The 17,224-nt window shown below is 33.4% G+C and overlaps 1 protein-coding gene across 1 annotated transcript in view; it reads right to left on the bottom strand.

The window, feature by feature from the left end:
* The window catches only part of PSMD14 (proteasome 26S subunit, non-ATPase 14), a 94,966-nt gene that overhangs the window by 6,769 nt on the left and 70,973 nt on the right, over nt 1-17,224 (bottom strand). The window contains exons 8-10 of the mRNA XM_054562600.1: nt 15,035-15,142; nt 10,498-10,572; nt 5,692-5,817 (exon numbers count right to left, since the gene is read on the bottom strand). Coding sequence (XP_054418575.1) covers nt 5,692-5,817; nt 10,498-10,572; nt 15,035-15,142 — 309 coding nt within the window. The remainder of the gene's footprint in view (nt 1-5,691; nt 5,818-10,497; nt 10,573-15,034; nt 15,143-17,224) is intronic.

Below are 17,224 nucleotides of genomic sequence, written 5' to 3'. Positions count from 1 at the left end.
TTTAAAGACACATCCTGAATAAGAAAAAAGCCAAATCCACGATTTAATAAGCGGTTTTGACCAGCATAAATTCTTTCTAAAAATCATATAGGCAATTCAATTTTAAAATGTAATCACATGAAGTAGGGATATAAAATAAAGATCATATGTGTATGTGTGTGTATGCACAAGTGTGTGTAGTATGTATGATTGTAGTTCCACTTGTTAAAAAAATTTATGTCAGAACCTACTAGTTGCCTACCCAATATACATCTTCTCTTTATTTTATAATAAAACTCTGATTTTATTGAAGGCAGAATTGCTCCCAGGTAAAGATTACGTTATATAGCCTTTCTCAAAGCAGAGTGTGTTCACTTGACTAAGTTCTGTCAAGTGCTGTGGGGGGGCTTAATGGAAAAGGTTCTGAAAGGGAACTGGTTTAGGTGGGAGATATCCCTCTTTGCCCTTCTTTTTTTTCCCCTTGCCTGAACTCAGATGGGATGGCCAAAGCCATACCAATCACCATAAAATCATGAGATCTAAAAGATGGAAGCCAATATAAGTAAAGTGGAGCAAAAGAGAGGAGGGTTCTGTGTCTGTGATCACTTCAAAGTTTCACACTGGATTTGAATTATAGAAGACATACATTTCTATTTTGTTTAAGCCATTGTTACTTTGAACTAACACAATCTTAGATATAAGTAACACTTGGTGTAAAAACTGAAAATAATTCAGGATTTACATAAAGTATATAATTCCCCTACCATGCACCTAAGAGATGACACTGTTAACAACCTACTATGTTGAGATACATGTGAAAGAGAGGTGTCTTTGAAAAAGGGAGGTAACATAGTAGGTTTTTAATATTGCTATACAATTTAATTTTTTACATATAACTGCAGGTTGCAAGTACTTCTCTCAGTTGGTATTTGTAGCTCTTTATTCTTTATTATAAGCTCTTAAAAGAGAACCAAAAGAGATTGTGTTGTTTTCAAGAGCACTATGTATTTAAAATTGGAACGGGGCCTTCAAAAATGTTGAAGCACATCACTTTGCTTTCCCACTAGGGGTGCATTTTCCCAAACAATTTTTTTTAACTTGAAAATAAAAGAAATTTTCTACTTCTAATTTTAATATTTTTCTGTGACTACCTAATAAGATTGAACTTTTTTTCATGTATATAGGCCATTTGTCTTCAGTTTTCCAGCTCTTTTGTCTAATTTATTACTGTTTTTAAAAACTATTTTATAAGAATTCTTTACATACAGTGCATTTTTTGGATACCAGCATTTGTATGGTTACCAGCTACATAATTCTCAATTATATTAATTCTAACAGTTCTCTAGTTTAGTCTCTTGGGTTTCTATGTTTGATTGCAAACATATCTTAACATACTTAAATAATGATAATTTGACCTGATTTTCCCAATACTTATTTTTGTTTTTCTAATCTTAAACTAGCACAAAAAAAGTACTATTTAATATAGCAATTATAGTAAACCAAATATAATCATAGTTACATATTTTATATGTAATCACATAAAAGATATATCCAAAGTTTCTTTCAGATTCTAAGTAGGCAATATTTCTACCTGAAAAGTAAACTGTCAGAACTCAGAATTTAAATGACTACATGTTTAAAAACATGGCAAATTTTATGTGTCTACATTCTTCTTAAAATGCTTTTATAATTCATTTTCACTTGCATATTCAATTATAAATACCCAATGAAAATATTATCAATATTTTTAAAACTGATGCATCTGGCATGAAAAAATTAGGAAATTTGGAATAACAGTGGTGGGTGAAGTTCAGTAATTAGAGAAATCAATGACTAGTAATCAAGCAGGCTCTGTGTGGAATTCAGACTTTGATCAAAAAGTTGGAACAAAGGAATTTAATTATTTTCTAACCTTCTTTTACTTTAGGAGCTAACTGGCCCCTAACAATAATTACCTTAATTTAAAACACCAACCAATTAAAAAGAATACTAAAAAAAAAATATGATAGCATGGGCCTTTCTTTTTATATTTTAAGTGTTACTAAAAACTCTACCACATTCTCTTTCAATCACAGAGGGAATTACATTTCCAAATTTGGAATCCTTCATATCACAGCTTACACATTGTTTTCATTTTATAACCAAACCTTACAACTTTTTGAGTACTACAGAGATTTTTTAAAACTTTAAATAAGCAAAAACTTCTGCAGATGGGCAGCAGTAACCAAAAATAGGTTATTTCCTGGCAGTGGTAACGATATGAATTTACTTAAACTTGTAACATTACTAAGAAATGAAAACCATTCCTAGAGTTTGCTGAATAATAACTTGTCATAACTTTTTAGTTTATAAGAGGTTAACTGTTTCAAGTATGATAACTATTCTTTCTCTTTACTCTTCACAGATAAAAGATATTTTCCTTGTAATCTAGAACCAAAGGGGATTTCCAGCTTGAACACAACATGTAAATCAGGGCATGCTCTTCAAAGGCAAACCACACTCTGTGGTTATTTAGTTTGTATGGGCCCAGCAACTTATTTCAAAGCTCAATTCTCTCAAAAGATGTTGCTATACTTGGCCAATCTGGTACACTGTCTCTTGGTTAATATTTACATTTATTTTGGTAAAATGTGTTTAATTTAAAAAGAGAAATACTACTTTTTGGTGTGATAACCAGTATCAATTTTAATTGTCTCCAAAATCAAACTCTCGCCCCTACCATTTTTTTGGAGTCCCACATTTCTAACTGCTTGTTTAAAAACGGAACTCTTTCTCTCCTTTTGCAATCCTTTCCACTTCTTCCGAAACTGGAAATGTTAATGATACCACTATACTTCTAGTCACCTAGGCAGGAAACTTTGAATTCACCTTTGGGGCCTCCTTTTTCTTTTGCTTCATCTATCCAACAGGTGCCATGTTTATTTATTTGTCTATTGACACCTCCTTTCCCACTGCCACTACAATAATCCAGAGACTCACTACCTTTTGTCTGGATAATAGCAAGCTCCTTCTAAATCTCCATTTACAGCACTCCTTCTTCAAAACCATTGCTAAATTATGCTTCTAAAATCTGGTTCTTATGTTTCTAAAATCAAGTTCTGGGTATATCACACTCCTGATAAAAAAATAACTATCCTGATATTCTAAACCCTGTTAATTGACTTCAATAACCTTTTAAAAACCTTATTCCCCATTATCACCCTCATCCTTTATGTTCTGTGGCCAAACAATTTCTATAACATATCCTTGACTTTTCCACAGCCTTTGCCTGTGATGTTCATTTTGTCTAGCGTAACATTTCTCTGTATTTCTAAATCCTGTTGTATTTATGCTTTAACATCTAACTAAAATGTTGTTATTCTCCAAGACACTCTCCAGGGTCTTCCACAGCTGAAAGCACAAACCTCTGAACTTCTAAAGTACTTCACACGGACTCCTCTATGGCAGTGTTCTCGAACTTGAATGAGTATACATATCTAGATATATTGGTAAAATGTAGATTGTGATTCAGTAGGTCTGGGAGTCTACAGAAAAGCCCAGGTGATACTGAGGCAGCTGACTGTGGACAATTTTAAGACTAAGGCATTATGGAACACACAAATTTTGATCTAGTAGTCTGTAGTACTCTGGTTATCAGCTTTACTTATTGACCTATTTTCCTATATATGAAGGAAGGATCCTTGTTTTCCACTGCAACTTGTAGCGGGATATTCAATAAATATTTGTAAAAATAACATTGTATAATATCTCTATATATATTTTATAGATTCTAGATTTTCAACCCATTAATAGGCTGTAAACTGTATGTATCTGAGTTTTGTCCAGAAAAAGCCCAGCCATTGTTAATATAAAAAGAACGGTTTGCATGACATCGATGTAACCCGGCAGCCAAGGAGACTGGACTGGAATGCGCAGGCATGAACAATGATGACTTCCCTGTACTAGTCACTAGGGGAGGTAGACACCACTGAGTAAGCATGTGTACTGTGTGGAAAGACTGGATGAGTAGAGCAACAAATCTGCACCAAATTTTGTGATAAGCTTGAACATTATTCCTCTGTGCAAACTATTGCATGATTCAGAAGGCCGCAGCTATGGGCAACTGGTGATTGGAAGCTTCATCACGACAACATTCCTGCTCGTGCACTGTGTCTCATGCTGAGTTTTTTGGCGAAACATCAAATCACTGAGGTGGCCCAGCCCCACTACAGCCCAGAGCTGGCATGCTGTGACTTCTGGCTTTTCCCAAAACTAAAATCACCTTTGAAAGGGAACAGATTTCAGACCATCGATGAGATTCAGGAAAGTATGATGGGGCAGCTGATGGGAGAACTGTGTGAGGTCTCAAGGTGCCTACTTAGAAAGGGACTGAGGCATCACCGTGCTATGTACAATGTTTCCTGTATCTTGTATCTTCTTCAGTAAGTGTCTCTATTTTTAATATTACATGACGGGATCGCTCTGGACAGACTTTGTATAATGCTTATGTATATAATTAAAACAGAATGAAACTGAATCAAAAAGAAAATAAGAGTATATCATAAAATGAGGATAAATATTGTTTCATAAAACTTTTGTTGCAATTATATACACATATGCACATCTGCATTGTACTGGGTCAAAATGTAAAACCTATTCTACATGTGGCTCTGATCAAAAGTAAGAAATACATGTTCTAGATTGAATCACATCCTCCAAAAAGATATGCTGAAATCCTAACCCTAATTAGAGATTAAAGTAATGCTTCCACAAGCCAAAGACCAGGACTAGCGGAGGCTGGAAAAAGAAAGGCAGGATCTTCCTTTAGGGGCTTCGGAGGGACCATGGCCCTGCCAAGACCTTGACTTTGGACTTCTAGCCTCCAGGACTTTTGAGAGAATGAATGAATGATTTTAAGACACCTAGTTTATGGCAGTTTGTTATGATAGTATTAGGAAACTAATACAGCACAAAACATACATTTTAGTTATAGGTTAATTGCATAGCATATTTTCTTAATTTCAAAATTATAAAAGAACATAAAACTATGAACAAAAACATTATCATGGCCATATACATCCAGCATACAAACATTTTCAGGAGATTCTGCAAAATACAACTTTTTTAATGTCCTCATATAAAGTTGTCTCCCCTAGGTTACTCTTCTTTACATCACCCTGTTTATTTTCTTCGTAACACTAATCACAAAGTGTTATGCTTTATTTATTTACTTTCTCTTTCCCGACAGACGTTTCTTCTTACCATACCCCAATGCCTCCATAGTAGGTTTTCAATAAATATTTTTTAAAAATAAAAACAGAAAACTTCATAAAATAAATCTTAATGTAGTAAGTATTAAAATGTAACATCTCCTTGTTCCCCTTCCCTTCCAAGAAAAAGCCCCCTGAATAACGAAGAGACTTCAAATGTAAAATTATTTTAACTGGTCTAAAGCAGGGCCTGGCAAACTATAACCCATGGGACAAATGTAGCAGGTTGCCTGTTCTGGTATATAAAATTTTACTAGAACACAGCCTCACTCATTCCTTTTATACTACAACAGCAGAGATAAGCAGTTGCAATATACGGGATGGCTGCAAGGCCTAAAATATTTACTACCTGATCTACAAATTAGGCCACTCCATTTTAACTAATTGTATTTATACAATACTTGACATCTAATGATATATATTCCAAAGAATATAAGAAATAAATGTTGGAAGTAACTTTTACCTTATTGTAATTTTTGGCTAATTCCAACATCTCTTTTACCACTGATTCGTTATGTTTACAGTGTTCACTGTAGTCCTGAAGTGTCAAACCTTCCATCCAACTCTTCTTATGCAAATTTAGCAACATCTAAAAAATATAAAGAAAGAGTAATTATTTTCCTGTATGGAGAATATTTCCTTCACTTGTCTTGAGAACAACTTCTGGAATTAATGAATTTAATTTTGTTAACTTGAACTGTAATCAGAATTCCCCTAAATTTATATAAAATAAGGAGTACTCTTAACTCCATGGCCTTTATATTTCCTCTTCAGCCTCAAAAGCTCTTTTTCTTATCTTTTGATGGCCTACCTTCCCCACTTCCTTAGAGATAGATGCCTTCACTCACCATAGTATATAAAAAAGCCGCCCCGCACTATCTTAAACATCTTTCTTCCCTTATCCTGCTTTATCATTTTTTTAACATCATCAACAGCTGACTTTTTTTATTTTTATTAAATTTACTGGGGTTACATTGGTTAATTATATAGGTTTCAAGCACAGTTCTACAATACATCATCTGTATATTGTACTGTGTGTTCACCATAACATTGTTTTTTAATGTAATGTGTTTCCTTCTCACTAAAGACAAATCAACAGGGCAAGGATTTTGCTCTGTTTATTTCAAGATCACCAGGGTCTAGATTCTAGAACAGTATCAAATCACAGCAGACCCTCAATAGATATGTTGAATGAATGAATGAATGAAACTGTGTTATATACAAGATCTGGCTTTTTCCCTGATTAATTTAATGTCCTGGATCACCAAGTTAGAATTTTAAAACCTTATTATATCAACATTCTGGGCTTATGGTTACAGATTACATTTCTCTTAAATATATTCTTGTTTATGGTATTATAGTTGTCCCAATTTTTCCTCTTTGCCCCCCACAAGCCTGCCCCCTTTTTCCACAGTCAACCCTCAACCCCCACACCGCTGTTCATGTCCATGGGTCATGCATATATGTTCTTTGACTAATCCCCTCACCTTCTTCCAACCAATCCCCACCTGCCCCCTCCCCTCTTATAGCTATCAGTCTGCTCATGCTTCTGTATCTGATTCTAGTTTGCTTATTAGTTTATTTTGTTCATTAGATTCCACTTATAAGGAAGATCATATGGTATTTATTCATGGACTGGCTTATTTTACTTAGCATAACAGTCTCCAGTTCCATCCACTGTGCTGCAAAAGGTAAGAATTCCTTTTTTACTGCTGTGTAGTATTCCATTGACACACAAGATCTTTAACAGTTCACATAACTCGGATTTCAAATGCTAAGAAGATAAATGCCCCAGTTACTGAATGACTTTATGTCAAACTTCTGAGCTTCTGTTTATAAAATCTATTAATTTAGAGCTTATATTAGGTAACCACTAAGTTTCTTTCAAATTCTAACATTCCATCTATAATTAAAAATATTAAAACTTCTTTACCATCATAATGAAAAGCCATGAAACTGGGAAGGAAATAAATTCATCCAGTGAGCAATCACATTAGCAAATTGGCATCAGACCCTACGAGTAATCATGAAACTAAACACCATAGTTCATTGTTTTGCAAATTGGACTCCTAGTTCCGAGTATATGCCTATATTCTTAGAAGTCCATAAATTTTCAAGTTTAGAGTCTTATGATAGTTTACTTAGTGTCGCATTCTAAAAATATTCTTCAGTTGCAGACTGTTACTGAATAAGAGTTTTTAAAAAATGATTAATACAATTGTCCAATGTGGAAAAAAAAATGTGACTACAGAATGATTGTTGTTGAACCAGTACACTATGAGATTCCTGAGCCATAAGGATGTAAGGATATAGTTGGAAATGTTTGAATTTAGCTTAGGAAAATTACTCTACTGTTTAAAGGCCTGCAACTAGACATAGTACAAAGTTCTTCTCATGCTAGAGAAGAAGCTACATGTCAAAATCATCTATGAGACTTTTTAATAAACAAAATCTTTGAATTCCCTCATGTCCCCCCTACAGCCCACAGGGGAAGAGTGATTTGGGAGAAAAAAACTGGAAAAATCCCACACAAGTACCTCTGATTTCTTTGATTGCTTCCCATCTTTGCCATTGACAGTGAACTAGAAGACACATCCTTGGGAAATTTCAGTGCAGCAGCTACATGTGCAATAAAGCTACCTGTAATTAAGTGTTGGGAATTGGATTTTCCTACCACTTCAATAGCAAACCAAACTTCCACAGAGCAGCAGGATATCCCTACCATGACTGGACAAGAATTCCACTGGGACCCTCAGGGAAAGTTTGGGGTATGTATAAAGGTTGGTGGGATTTTGGTAAAGATTTTGGTAACGAGAAAGTACCTGAACTGAGCTAACAGAAACATAACTATAACATTAGTTAATTTATGTAATTGTATGTGTGTTTTTTATGCAAAAGATGGAGGCCTAGTTTATGTGGAACCAAAAAAGAAGAAAAAAAAAAAGGAATAAAGTTGAAAAAAAAATGATGCAATTAGCTGAATACTTCCAAGTAGTGCTCATTTTCAACTGGTACCTATTCTATGTAAAATTAAAAATAAGTGATGGACTTGCATATGTAGCCTCAGTCTAAGGCTTGTCATACTGGGATGTATTTTGGGATCAGTGACTATATGGCCTGTTAAACTGTTTTCTCACTGAATTAATCCTTTCTGTGTGCAATACTGGTAAAGTTTAATATGAGGTCTAATTTTGGTCTGTTAAGTCTTAGGGAAATATATATGAAGGAAAATGTTGAATGCAACAAATTTAAAAATATTTAATTTTTATTTTTTAAAGATTTTATTTACTTATTTTTAGAGAGAGGGGAAGGGAGGGAGAAAGAGAAGGAGACAAACACCCATTGGATGTCTCCTGCATGCCCCCAAACTGGGGACCTGGTCTGCAACCCAGGCATGTGCCCTAACCAGGAATTAAACCAGTGATTTCTTGGATTGCAGGCCGATGCTCAAGTCCTGGCTAAAAACTTTCTACTTTTAATAATCCAAATGTTTTGTATTTCTCTATTTTCTAAAGTATGATAAAGTTTTTAAAAGTAAAAAAATTAAAATAAATGATGAAAATATACTTCAAGCTATCAATTAAACCTACTACAGCAGATATGAACTTTGGAACACAAGCAAGCAACAGCAAGAGAACTTAATGATTCTGTGTCTCCCCTTAGGCTAAGGGATAACTGGTTTCCTGCAGCCTCTAGGACATTAAAGTGAGTTTATTGGTGGCTTTGGCCTTTTAAAACAGTAGTTTATCAAACTTGAGATTAAAAATGGAAGTTCTCTGGTTGAAAGAGGAGGTAGTATGGAGAGCTCAATTTACTCCCTCTCCCACTCATCACATGCACTAGAATTCCCTTCAAGGGTACCTTTGTGAGGAACAGTTTCAACTGGTAAGAAAGGTCTTGTTTACTACTGATTACTTACCATGTTTTGACTCAAGAGTGTATGAAGGAACAAAAAATTACAGGCTGTCAATAGTACTGAGTGTTCTTGAAATTTTTTGTCTTTCTCAGAGAGAAGCACAAGAAGCCAAGTTGAAGGATGAGTAATTTTAATAGTAAAGGAAAAAAAAAAACCAGTTCAGATTGAAATTTCAAAAAGCAATAGGCAGATTTAAACCTTTGACATGAGCGGAGAGGACAACCATACCTGAAATAATTCCAAAATAGTAGAAACAAAAGAATGCTAATCCACCAAGATGCTACGTCATTTTAAAAGTAATTATTGGGCAGAGGAGGGCAAAGAAAGAAAAGCTGGGACAACTGTAATAGAACAATAAAATATTTAAAATAAAAAAATAAAAATATTGGAGAAAAAAGTAATTAAGTTTGAAAGTTGCCTGGTATAAATAGGGATAAAGAATCTAGCTCTAGCCCTGACCAGGTAGCTCTGCTGGTTAGAGCAGTGTCTCGATATGCCAAGGTTGTGGGTTTGATCCCTGGTCAGAGCACATACAAGAATCAACAAATGAATGCATTAATAAGGGAAACAAGTAGATGTTTCTCTCTCTCTCTCTCCCTCCCTCCTCTCTCTAAAATCAATAAATAAAAAAATTTGAAAAAAAAAAATCTATATCTAAGCTTGACCACAAAGTGTTATCCCACAAAGGAAAAGGCTGCCTGTTCAAGTCCTGGTCAGGGCACATGCCTGGGTTACAGGTTTGTCCCCAGTCAGGGCATGTGTGCCAGGCAACTGACTGATGTTTCTCTCTGGCATCAAAGTTGCTCTGCCTCTCTTCTTCCCTCCCATTCCCTTTATCTAAAAATACATAGATTCTTTAAAAAAATTATACTGAAAAAAAAAAAAAATCTAGCACTAAATATCTGAGAACCCCTAATTGCATTTCCCTTTTAACTCACCTTTAGTTTACCCTAGGTAAACAGAGTATTTTTTAAAAAGCAGTACAAAATTATAATCTAATATATTCCTTTCAAATGTGGAAAACTATTTAGTAATTTAGTTAAAAAAGGTGATTTTACTGGGAAGTAAATTAATCAGGAAAATCACATAACTAGGAGAAAGACTTTTATAATTTGTCATAAAACCAAATTGGAATGTTTATTTCCTACTTTCTCACCTACCAAGAAGTAAAATGTCTTCCGATATATCCAATAAAATATTCCTTTCTTTTATGCTGCAATTCATCAGTAATAAAAAAATATTTAGAACACATCCATGAAATAGGCCAACAATTCAAATTCAAACATACCGAGTCATAATTTAAATGGTATAAAATTTTTTTTTCCTCTTTCTAACATAAAAATTTAAACTTACCTTTTGTTCCAGTTCATTTTTCCGATAGTTAATAGTGATAGAGTAATAATGTCTGTTTAGTCCATGAATTAATGCCTATATAGACAAATAATTTGAAAAAGGACAAATTAATATTTTTCATTTATTAAAATAAATACTGGCTGAAATTGTTAACATAACCTGTAGACAATTCCTTTATTTTCTTAAAAAGTTGTTTTATCTTAAAGATTAAATTAATTTTTTTCTCTCAGCTACAAGTTTAGAATGAGGTTTAAAAGTATAGTTTATAGATTCTTCAAAGAATGATATAGAGCAGCACAAACTCACAGTTTCAGTAGCCTTGCTCAGTCAGAGAGAGAGTGTGACCTCATCATAGTCCAAATTATAAATGAAATATTCATAATTTTAAGTACATAATTTAGTAAGTCTGCTTTATACATTAAGTCTTCTAATCTTCCCAACAACCCAGTAAGTGGGCTACTTCCATTTGTATTTTAACAGATGAAAAAAAGACACAAATCTGAATTCGTCCAGGTTTACAGCTAGTAAAAGGTAAAGCTGGGATTTGAATCCAAGTCCTTCTGACTCCAAAGCCCATGTTTTTTTAACCATACTATGCTATAATGTATCTTAAGACATTATTGGATAAGTCTTTGAATTTTAAGGATCAGGATAAAAATAAAGCATATCTTACTTTGCTAGCAAAAATCACTCCAATAAAACACTTTAATACATACTGTAATAATCCACTTCTATTCCTAACATCCGCTATAATAAAATGATTGATATACAAAATTAAAGTACTAAGAGTATCTATTGATTCCCGATCCAACTTGATAATCACCAGGAACAGTGAATTCAATTTTAGTATATAGAAATATTATACTATACAGATCAAAAAGTGGAACTAATTAGGACCTTAATCTGTACTCATCTTTATGCAAATTAGGAAATGTAGCCGCTGGGTGAAAGAATTAGAAAAAGGTGCCCAGTCCTCCAAACAGACACAGCCTGGCTGGAGAGAGGAGCTTAGATTAGATTTCAGGTGCAAAATGCTCCCTCATCCAAGTACCTCTGTGCAGTGTCCTAGCTACATAGTTCTACATAGTGGCCATATAGTTAATAACAGTTATGGCCAATGATTACAGAAGTTAGCCAATGTGCCCCAGACAGATCCACATTTTGGTGTTAACTACATCGCTGAAATATATAGTTTGGTATTTGAAGGCACCACCTACTTCATTTTCAATTACATTATTTAGATAAAAATAGTAAAACACAGGCAGCATGAAAGATTAGAAGGTATAATAACAAAACAAATATAAGTTTAAATCAAATGATAGCCTCAAGCAGGCTTCCAACTTCACTTCCTCACCTGCTGCGTATCCCTAATGCATTTATCACAAATCGTAAGTAAATTAGCTACGTGTGGTCCCCTCCTTCTAAAAAAGCCCAAAATCCACATCCTCATTTAGCTCAATAGATTCAATAATTCTCTCAAATTAAACAATCTAGTTGACACTGAATTACAAGTTGTGGCAGCATATGCCAAATATATGATTAGTTTTGTCAAGGAAGAGACTAAGCTTTTGAAAGGGTCAAATGGAAAATTAAAGACAATATACTAGCAAATGCCACGGATGTCAGGCAGATAAAGGAGAAAGTTGTATAGCCAGAAAATTCTTAAAACCACTACTTAACTTTTTAAGTTACATCTAATAAAGACACAATGGATTTAGGAAAACTTAGGCAATTCTTCATTAAAATAGGATATGTTCCAGAAGCTCTTTCATTTATTGGCCATTTGAAATCTGCAACAGTTTCTCACAGAAGTAGTATTTTAAAGCATAGTTCTAATTTTATAGTAAGTACGTACTATGAGCTTTCGGTGGCTGACCTGGGAAGCTAGCCACCTTTTATATAGCACTGTTTGTAGGACAATATATTTTAGATTTACTTACAGTGCTTAGCTTCCTTGGTTCTTGGATATCTCAACTCTTGTTTCCTTTGTTCAAAGCCTGCCACCCTTTCAAGAAGAAAGTTCTGTCTAGGTTGGTACTCACGACCAGTTCTAAGATGCTATCTATTCTAGACAAAGAATGGTTTAGAGGAGGAGCTAGACAAAGGGGAGTTTTGAGGTCCTGTTGATTAACTTTCAGATTATTTCAATGCCTCTAGTTAGTCTTTAGAGTAGAGCTTTATAATTTTATTGGTATGACAAATTTAAAACAAGTATATAAATGATCATCACAGTAAAATAAATGTCAAAATCAATCACCATTGAATTATTTATATTTCTGTATTCACAAAATAATATGAAGTCTCATACATTAACAAAATGTCTATAGTATAGGTACTATACTTTCCCCTCTTTACCTGGATTAATAATGGCTTCTCTTATTTAAAATATTAAAGTTTTATATTAAAAAATCCTTCCAACCAAATGTAAGTAATACAAACATTTTGGTGTAAATATGTAGGCACAGTCTATAAAATATATGTTTGCAATTTGTATATCTTATTTTATAATCTTTTTCTTACTTAACATAATAGGAACTTTCCTCAAATTATCAAATACTAGTGTCCAATGAAATAATAATTTTTCAGCATTACTATAAGAATAATAGGAAAAAAAACAGTTTTAGAAAAGTATAGTGACCACCAGCGTGAGTGGCTGCTGTCAGGTTTCTATCTCCACTACTTGAAAGTTGGTTTAGGAACAAGACCCATCACAACACAAGCTAGTTTTTCCTTTAAAATAAAAAGCATGGGCTTTCTGTATAGCTTCTGATTCCCGGGTTAAAAATGCCATTCACTTCATGGTCTTCTGGGTTGCTTTCTTTGTAGCTTGTCTTAGAAAACTAAGAAATTGTTTTAAGGTATAGCTTTGCCGTCACTTTTTGGCTTGATCCCATTTGAGTGTTTTAGTATTAAAATTGTCTTAATACTGTAAAGCACCCAGATAGATGTCACTCTGATGGGCGCTATATAAACTGTGAAATAAATATATTTGCAGATTTTAATTGGAAGGCAAAACAAACTAAAATAAGAAAACCCAGTGACGCTATAGCTCTTATATACTATATACACAGGTCCTTTTAACTTGGGTTTGGAACCTGCTTTATAAGGTCCACATTATATTACAGACTATAAGGTAGGACCAAAAAGTACAAAGTGGACAGTGTAGAACAAAACAGATTTTAAAATACTAATTATACTCAATTTTTAAGGTTAAAAAGCACTGTTTAAATTTGAAAGAGGAAATATGCAACAGGTGGCTGCTGACTTGCAATTAGTAAAAACTTCTGGCAGAGACATACCATGCAGTAATCACAATGATCTTGGATTGTGAGATGCTACTTAACCTTTTGCAAAAATAATAATAATAATAATAATAATAATAATACTAATAATGAAGTAGTATGACGCTATGGGGGGTTTATAAGAAAGGTCATTATCACAGGCTAAACAGGTCCAATAATATATTCTCTTGGAACATGCAAGCATGGGCTTGTCTGTACCCAATCAAAAACACTGGTAGCTTATTTCATACTCATTATACTTTGCAGTTTTCCCTGACTTCTTTTTTTCCCCAAAAACAACACATCCCAAATCCTTTGAAACAAAGCACTTCATTCTGATGAAGATATCAGATGAGTGAATGCTGCAAAAGTAAATATCTAAAAGTACAATTGTTAAAGTATAACAAAGGCTTACCATGGTTAACTATTAAAACCACAAGTCCCCAAAGACAACGGTATGACAGAGCAAGGTTTCAGAGGGGAAATGGCAATAGCTGCTATAAAGTCTTTGTCCTATGTGTTTTGTTTAACCAAACATGTATTTCTGTCCTTTTAATTAATCTTAAGAGAAGCAATTAACTATATAGACACAGGTAGGGGTGCATTTAAAAACACATTTAAAATAATTTTTGCACACTACAAAGATTTGTGTAAAAACAATGAGGCATGTGAATGATACAAAGAAAACATTAATCACTGAGGGGGATATTAAGTGTCTGAAAACTGTAACAAAGGTGGTTGACATCACTTCAAACAAGATATAATCTCTTATCAAAGGTAATATATAGATGTATTTTGTAGGATTTGTTTTAAAGACAATGATTAAACAGAAAAAGTAGAAAATTTTAAATACTATTTGGGAATTGTTTCTAGGGACCTCTTAAAGTTTACATCAATTTTCCCATTATTTACTGCTATGAGAAATGTCTACTTACCAACTAAGAATGATACTTAATGTACTCCATCTGAAACTCCCATTGATCCTTTATAACCACTTTTAACCATGCAAGGCTCTACAATGCTCCCCAAGAGGGTATCCCCAAATTATGAGGAAAGCTTGAAGACTATGATAAAACTGACCCATATATGAGCAAATCTAAAATTTTCAACAATATTTCCATAATCTTTTAAAGCACAAGAAAAATTAACTATAAACAAATTAAAATGCTAAATATTAGGTCTTAGAATGGCCATTTATACCAGCTTTTAAAATGTAAAACACAGTTTTTTAACACATTATCAAATACAGGCATTACCTGGATAGATGGCTTATTTAAGTGACCCAGATTTGAGGTGGTTTGTCTTGGTTCATGTCCTAGGACCATCATATTAGCATTGATCAATCTGAAGGCATCAATAACAACCTGTAAAAACAAGGTGTCAGGTCAATTCTTTTTAAAAAAGCAAGTGATGATGCCAAGCAACAGTGGACAAGGCATGATCAACTTGCATCTGTTTCTGGCCTATTTCCAGAAAATCATTTAATTATAATATTAATAAAAAAGAACCTCCTGCTGACTGTGCCATCAGCACACCACCCTCGATCTTGTAATGTAAGGTGACACCAATTATTGCAATTTTCATGAAGTAGTAAAGAAAAATATTAACTTTGCATCTTTATTATTGAAATACTTCATTACTAAACTTACACCAAACAGGCTTCATCAGTGTGCGTATGTTTGTCACCTAAATTTTACCTAATCAAAATGAATGACAAAGAGAAACTAAAACTGTAAGTGAGCACAAGCTAAGGGACCACATCTAAAGCCCAGTCCTGTCACATCAATTATACCACCACAGTACTTGAAATGACAACAAAATTACAACCAGCAAGGTACTTGCTCCACGTATTCTCTTCTAGTCATATACCTTTCATTTCTTGTGACTATAAAAGACTTTATACCTTGTCTGATGGCCTTAAGTGTCCCAGCCCATGGCAAGAACAGGAGGCACAACACAAGAAAACCAAGGTCATCTGTGCTTTAAGCCAGGAACATGGTATATAGAATGACATGGCCCTACAATCACAGTAAAGAAATAACAATAGGTATCCTCTTTGTGTTAAGAGTATTCAATGTTTCTGTACAGAAAGACTTCGAGTTCTTACGTGATAAAATGTCATCTGTTAGCTCTTATATATTAAGGGATTTAACAAGAATCACATACTATCTTATAGCTTTTTTCTGTTCACTGCCATCAATTTCAAAGAACTCACTAAAGCCTTTAAATGTTGCAAAGTTTTAAGTAAAGCACTGGGACTTTACAACAGATGCCTCTTTCAGGAAATTGAAATCAATTACTGAGAGAATAAACTCACTACATTTATCACATAAAAAAACTTAAAGCAGGATAATACGGTATTTTTAAATTTGTTTTTAATGGTGTTAAACAACTGGGATTTACCAATGTTTTAAAAGCTATTGCTAACTAGACCAGTTCTCATTTATGTAATTATTACTTGAGGATACCAAGAGATTAAAATAAAATCTATATTCAAGGTAAGGAAATGAAATCCAATGAAGTCTGAAAAACAATGTTTGTAATAAATATTACGTTGTATGCTAAAGAACAAGAAAGAAAAGAAAAAAATGAAAGAGAAGGAAAGAAAGCAAGCAAACAAAAACCACCCCTTCTAAAGGCTGCCACAAAGGGTCAAGTTTCAAAGAGTACAAACTTAAACCAAATCATTATGACAAGTTGAATCCCACTCTGGTTGGAAAAAATATTTTTTTAAATCAACTTTGAATGCTGTCTTTATTTCTAACAGTTTGAATTTCCCCAAAGATTCCTCTTGCCTCAAAATAAAAACAAGTATCCTCAGAACATGCATGATTTAACAGTTTGTAAAAACTGTTTTTTCTTGTTATACAATAACTACAATCCAGACTTAACTTTTGAATTTATATATAAATAATTATGGCCTAGGTTTAGACCTCTTCCTTATACTTAAAAAATTTTCTAATCATGTTTTTCCATAAAGCATTAAAAAAATAAGTGCTAATGTCAGACATTATAATACTTTAAAACAGCTGTTTAAAATTTTCTAAGGTTTTCTACTAAGAAGCACATAAAATAAGGTAAAATTAAAATGTAGGCAAAAGAAAAGATGGCACAATTTGAATAAATACAGAATTAAGAATTGCCACCCTTACTATTAATGGTGAATATTTAAGAGGAAAGCATCATTGTGGTCCAACTGTTTATTTAGAATACTGATTCTATTTTAAAATTTCAGTAAAATCACTTCTAGGGGAAAAAAAAACACACTCTACAAAACCATGTAAATTCCATTACGTATCACAACAAAATGCCTATATACTTTTTTTTATATTGAACACTTTCAAACTAAAACAGAAGACAGCTACTTTACATGCATAAATTTCTGTAATACTCCTCTGGAATGTTATAAGCAGGTGTGAAACTTCATGAAAAGGAAATAAAAATAC

This window comes from Pteronotus mesoamericanus, unplaced genomic scaffold (genome assembly GCF_021234165.1).
Source record: "Pteronotus mesoamericanus isolate MK-2021 breed Mesoamerican mustached bat unplaced genomic scaffold, CSHL_Meso_final scaffold_651, whole genome shotgun sequence".
In the NCBI taxonomy this organism is placed as follows: Eukaryota; Metazoa; Chordata; class Mammalia; order Chiroptera; family Mormoopidae; genus Pteronotus; species Pteronotus mesoamericanus.
This window is presented reverse-complemented; position numbering and strand designations above follow the sequence as displayed.